Source organism: Atractosteus spatula, chromosome 24 (assembly GCF_055471065.1).
Source record: "Atractosteus spatula isolate fAtrSpa1 chromosome 24, fAtrSpa1.hap1, whole genome shotgun sequence".
In the NCBI taxonomy this organism is placed as follows: domain Eukaryota; kingdom Metazoa; phylum Chordata; class Actinopteri; order Semionotiformes; family Lepisosteidae; genus Atractosteus; species Atractosteus spatula.
This window is the reverse complement of record NC_142729.1, coordinates 5,521,149-5,527,775: the sequence shown is the minus strand read 5'-3', so window position 1 is coordinate 5,527,775 and position 6,627 is coordinate 5,521,149. Positions and strand designations below refer to the sequence as shown.

At 37.4% G+C, this 6,627-nt stretch overlaps 1 protein-coding gene across 1 annotated transcript; it reads left to right on the top strand.

Annotated features, from left to right (window-relative positions):
* The first annotated feature begins 4,683 nt into the window (after positions 1–4,683).
* On the top strand, positions 4,684–5,574 carry LOC148815815 (G protein-coupled receptor 4-like). The gene has a single exon (XM_088904699.1). It carries the CDS (start codon positions 4,684–4,686, stop codon positions 5,572–5,574), a length of 891 nt encoding a protein of 296 aa, XP_088760825.1.
* The last annotated feature ends 1,053 nt before the right edge of the window (positions 5,575–6,627 follow it).

Below are 6,627 nucleotides of genomic sequence, written 5' to 3'. Positions count from 1 at the left end.
ATCCTATGGTTGCCATCACATCACCCAGGTAAAGCACTTTGAGTGAAGTGTCCAGAAAAGATGATGATGATGAGGATGATTATTATTATCATCCTACTTTTCTGCTTCAGGTCACAGACATTCTGTCTAGGTTAATGGACATGTTGTTTTGACCCCTGTAGTAAAATGCAAGGAAATGTATGTGTGCCCTGTTATAGACTGGCATCCCACTCTGGTGTAGATCCTCTCTGTACCTGCTGGGCTCAGCTCTGGTTTACTACAAACTTCTAAGGACAGAACAATTAATGGCGTTTCTAACAGAAGTTTGGGAGGAAGCTTAGATCCTAATCTCTCATGCTCACCTACTGTATATAAAAAGGTCTCACACCCAGGACTTCCTTTCACATACAGTATCTCTCTCAACCTCCCACCTCCCGATCCACACCCATGCAGCAGCTCCCTGGCTCATTCCTCACAATAGGAAGGGGAGGTTTGGGCTGTTTATTCTTGAAGAGGCTGCCATTCTCTCAATGAGGTGATTCATGCCAAACACTTTATACATATTCTCTCTATCACATTTATTATCATATTATCACATTTCATAGGATCTAACTATACTACTGAACTGAGAGTGTAACAATTACTCGCAATGGAACAATTACTGGTAAAGCATGGAGGGTGGCATTAAGGGACAGGTTAGTATTATTGCCTCATAGTGCTGAGGCCCTAGGTTCAATTCTGGACCTGGGTTTTTTAGATCCTCTCCGTGAGATTTATTGGATTAGGGTTAGGGTTAGGGATATTTGGCCTTTAATATGAGTACATGTATGCATTTGTGTCTGTCTGCCCTGTAATAGACTGCCTTATGCCTGTTGCTTACTGGGATAGGCTCCATCTCTCTAGCGACTAGATGGCTAGATGTTAGGAGACCAGCCCTGAGCTCCATTTCTGTTGCCTTGTTATGTGAGCTGCCCCATTGTCCCCCAGTGTCTTATCATGTATATAACACCTTTATTTCCTGGCTTGTTTTCAAAACAAAAACATGTCTATCAAAATACCAATCCAAACACATTTCTCTCAGCTTTAACGTTCATTCCAATTTTTTTAAATGTATTAATATTTGTAAGTGTACTAATATGTTTTCTAATTATTTTAAGCAAACCGTAAACAGTGTACAAGATTCCTCATGGTCTCTCAGGTTTACAACAATTAATCATTAACTGCTTTATTTGCAGCAACTATTATTTGCCTTCTTCAGTCTCCAATTGTTGTTTGAGATTACACAGTGAGAATGTCTATACAATATTTTGATTATAATAATAATAATTATAATAATTGCTTACACTTATATAGCCCTTTTCTGGACAATCCACTCAAATCAAAATGTCAATTTCTTATTCTGTCTTTTTCATTTATATGTGATTTTCTCAATTCTGGAGAGCACGGACTCTGCAGAATGTTTTTATTGAGTATCACCAGCTGTGGATTTTCGATTGAATTGTTCAACCCATCTTCTGTGCCCAGACTGGATTAAATCAAAAGCCCTCCCTAACACTTCTCTAGAGATCGATGGGCAGGTCTTTCCCAAAGCCATGCCCTAGTTGTTTAAAGTTCACATTCATACGGAGGACTCCTTTAGGATTTAACAGGCTGTGGAGTGCAACAGAATAACATCAAGCCAACCTAAATCTGAATACAAACGTTGCTGTAGCCTTGGTAAGACTATTGCATGCTTACAGTGTGCTCAGATTTTCTATTTCGCATTGGTGTAAATGCTGGTTTTCTTTATTAATAAACTGTTGACGGGTGCTGAGGTGCTTTTCTATTGCTTTCTACTTATCTAATGATATATGTTGTACTTATAATATTTTGGAAGATATACCATTGTTCAAAAGTATCTTCTTTTGTATTATTCTGTTGGAATACAGCTTAAGATAACCCAAATATTGCAAATTAGACATCTTTGACTACAAACATTTTTTTACAAACAGAACTTTAAACAAAGTTTAAACATTTGTCTGTTTTCTCTTGGCTCCATAAAATTCTCATTTATTTTAACTTAGGAAGTTTTTTTTTTGCTATGTGTTACTGACCTCTAATGGGATTTGAAAAACATTTTTTTTTAAACAGTAATATAAGATGTAAGGCTTTTTCTTAAAGTTTCATTCTGAATTATATAGACTGTGAGTGTAAATGTATTGCTCTTGAGAGATTCAATACAATTTTACATTAGTGAAATAAAATGGCTATTCTTCCAAATTCATTTCAAGGAAACATTGTAAGCATTGTAACAAGAGAAAAAAGGGTTGTTGTGAAACAGGTAATATATGTTTTTAAAAAGAAAACAAGCTCAATGTGATAGGTTCAATCTCAACCTGATGAACAGTCTGCTTATTTTTACAAATATTACTTTAATGTGGGTGGCAGACTGAGAGACATGCAAGTGTACAATCATTCAGTGTCTGGTATAAATTAGTAATTGGTATTTCTGAGCAGTTTCATCTGTTTTTATGATAAATATGAAAGCAGTACAGTGTAAGCACCATTTTAATCAGTACCTAAGCACAGCAGAAAACGAAGGAAGCTACCATTTAGGTAAACAGGGATAGGAGTCTTTAGGTAAAGCAGCTTTGTGATGCTCACTGTTTTAACATTGTTGTTCTCTTATCTTTAATAAACAGAATTTTTTTTATTTGTTAAAAATGAAAATAACATTATTTTACTATATTTTAGAAGACATTCTTCCATTCTATATCAAAAAGCTGCTGTTCTGGTGAGTGTTGCAGCCACGCAGAGCCCATCCTGGAAGCACAAGACACAGGGTGGGAGAACAACTCCTCCCTCACTTTGTCCCCATGGTCCAGGGCAAAACCACACATGTGAGAACTTGCAGACTCCAGACAGAAGGGAAGGCACTCCAGTTCAGAATCAATTCAGCCCATCAATCTTCTTTTGTAGTTAGTAGCTAATTGATTCAAGGACCTCATCCATCCATTTCTTGAAGCAAGCCAGGGTATCAACTTCTACAGTATGGCTGTGCGGCGTGTTCCACGCTCCCATAACCCTTTGGGTGAAAAGGAAGTTTCTTGTAATTTGAAGCTTCTTGTCCACATAGTTTTGTGTTCTTTTGTTTGTGTTTCACTGTTCATTCTGAAGTCCACTGAGTTGACATTGTCCAAATCTCTTGTATTTTTTTTTGTTTCAGACTAAGAAAAAACAAAGTTCCTTCCGTCTGTCGGTTTAGGACATTCTCTGAAGATATCTTATTTCTAACATAGGGATTAAACTGTAAACAGTATTCAGTAAGGTCTTTCTAGTTCATTGTACAATTTCAGCACAATGACCTGCGATTTCAATTATGTCTATCCTAATATTTTGTTTGCCTTTTTCACTGTTTCCCAGCATTGTTTAGAAATTTAAAATGCTTCAGCATAAGCACCTTAGTCTTTTTTTCATGAACTGTTTCCAGTTTCCTATCCATTCTTTCTTTTTCCTACCTGCATATAATATTCTCCACTTGTCTGCATTAAATATATTTTAGAACCTATTTTAGAGGTCTATATTTTAGACCTCAGGTGTCTTGAGTTTCCTCTAAATCTTTTTGAATTTAGTTTGCTATGAACTGTTACTCAAGTTCTATGTATGTATATTAAAATAGGCTACAATGCAGTAAAACAGATGCTGTTATTACTAGTAATTTCAATAGTCCAGTGCTTTTAAAAGAAAGCAACAGGAAAACCTTTTTTCCAACAAGTTTCGAATTCTCAATAATTATTATTGTGTCATTTCTTGCAGCAGCGTGCATTTCGTCATCCTTAAATTCCTAGCTACATTGACTATGGTTTTCTTACAATTTAGGCAGTTTGAAACCAAATATTTATTTAATATTTGGCAAAATTCCAGAAAACTGCAGAGTGAGTAAACAAAAAGTCCACAAATTTTAAATCTTACAATAGACAGTGTCTCTGTTAATCTCTGTCCTGAGGGCGGTGTTGAGCTGTACTTTCTACCAAGTCCATTCAATAGAACTGGGATTAGGTGAGTGTTCAAGCCAGGGGGGCTAATGAAAGTTTATCTCATGCTACCACAAGTCAACCCTACAATCTCCACCAGAGAGCCAATTCATTTCACACGGTATAATGCATTCAAGAATCAGATGCTTTGTGAATGTTTATTGAGCAATTTAGGTATAATAGATTTTGGCTTAACCTGCTGGGTAAAGGAGCAGCCCCCTGGCCATAGAAAAAGGCAGCTTGGATCCCTGTACAGAGAGAGGAGTTTGCAGGGGCAGCTGCAAAAGTGGTGATGAAGTGGAGGAAAATTGCAGGAGACAAAATGTGGGAAAAAAGAGGCGCTTGCATGAGAGATGCGTGTATAGCTGTATATAATGATTAGTGTTTATCACATCTGGGTGAAATGAACTTGTTTGTCATTAACCCCCTGAACTTCAGTTAAGAAGTCCATTTAAATGGAATAATATTAATATTTGGACTATTTTTTAAACTCATATTTTGACTATTTTTCCATAGATCTTATTAGACTCTAATTATGCATTTACAATTTAACCAAAATTCCCAAATACATGTGTTTATAGTATGCCTGTCTTCTGGGGGCATATGCTACTGTAATATAAGTAAATAGTTATGTCCTTTTTGTGTCTAAAACTGTTGCACAACCAGATGTTCTTTGTTTCCTCTATAGATCATGATGGATGCCTTTGACTCAAACTCAACTTTTCTGCTCAACCACAGCAAACCGAATGACTCAGTTAGGCCATGGACACCTTTTGATGGATGTGAAGAGAGACCTGCTGGTATTTTCTTTGACCTAACCGTTCAGATTTTCAATGTCATCTTGGGTCTGCCAGCCAATGTAACAGTTCTTTGGCTCATACTGAGAAAAACAGGAGAATCCTCCACTTCAGACATCTTCATATTTAACCTTGCAGTCATGGATGGCTTCTTTGGCTGCATGGTCCCTCTTGACATTGTTAATGTATTTCTTCTCAATAATAAAGATGTCTGGTATGCCCAGAAATTTGCTTATGGGGTGAAGGACATGGGGGGTCCCCTGTTTCTCTCCTGTATCTGTTTAGACCGGTATGTAGCTGTGCTGCATCCCATCACTTTCACAGGCCTCAAAGATCACAAATACAGAGCAGCCTGCTCAGTGGTGGTGCTGGCCATCACGTTAGCATACGCCATCGCCAAGGCCATTGGGAGGATTGAGAACTTTGAGAAGATATTCACTGTCAGTATCCTCACTGCCTTTGCCTTCATGTTATTCTGTAACATCTCCATCCTGTGGGCACTGAAGAGATCTGGACCAGGGAAAGACGAGATGCACCCCATGAAGAAGAAGGCCTTCAAGATGGTTCTGTCCATCCTGGCTATTATAGTATTTAATTATCTCCCACCTGTAGCTCTTTTCCCTTTCCAGCAATATTATTCTGTCGATGTGTTTAAGTGCTACATCCAGCCCTTCGCCTTCTCATTCGTCAACATCAGCAGCAGCACTCAGCCCTTACTCTACCTGTCCAGAGTGGAGAACACTAAGCTGTGTTCTTCAACGAGGACCAAGAGTATGGGAAGTTAAGGTTCTCTTCAAGGGAAATTGTACAGCATAGTGGGAATGAAATCAATTATACTGTTGTTCTGCAAATGGAGGACTTTCTGGTCAAAATGTAGTCCACCAAATCGTATCTTCTCATGGTCAATTTTACACACTAGCCAGGGGCCCTAAAACCCACCAATGACTCTCTGAGATTTCAGTATGACTCATCTTGACTATAGAGTGTATATTTCTTCCAGTAATGTTCAAAGCTTCACTATGTATTTGTCAGTTTTAAAATACTTTTATTGGTTTTGAGGTTATAGTTGTTCTTGCCTTGTGTCCGTGTTTCCATGTGTCTGTGTATTTCAAACTTTTACAGTATCCTATGCACCTACTGTAGGAGAATTGAGGTAAAACTAATCAATTCAAATTAAATTATAGACAAACTGAAAATAACATTTTGCTCTAGCTGCACTCAGGGTTACAACTGCCTGCTGGGGATTTGTCTTTTGGCAAATTGAGGCTGAAAGCATGATTTTTCTAAATTAAAAATCGAGATAGAAATAGAAGTCTATTAAATAATTTTAAAAGAGAGTTATTCAGCTATTGCATGAGCCATAATGGTACAACTAACCACACAATATTCACTAGAGTCCATGAAACAAAATAATTCAGTATTTTGGTAATTTTTCTAATAGCGATGAAATTAACTGATGCATATAAAGGGATATTGTACTTAATAGTTTGGTGTTCACTGACCTGGCGAGGAAGCGCCGAATGTCAGTGCTGTCACAACCCCCTCACCTGTGAGGAATGAACAAGTTAGGCTGCAGCAAGTATGAAGTTGAGAAGGTTGGTAGATCAGTATACACAGATTTGATTTATATGTAGGAGAGCTGAACTTTGAAAAAAGCATGTAAATGTCTCTCAAATGTCTTTTAAACAAAACCATAAACAGACAAAAATTAGAAACATTAACTCTAAAACATCAATTATATGTTATGCATTGTGCAGAGCATGTGGCTTTTTTGTGCAACTGAAATTGTTATTAATGTGTGGTCAGGATTCTCCCAATTGCTTTTCTGTGGCTCTCTA

Excerpts from the sequence above, each read along its gene's own strand:
- LOC148815815 (XM_088904699.1), top strand. The coding sequence starts at position 4,684 with ATGATGGATGCCTTTGACTCAAACTCAACTTTTCTGCTCAACCACAGC.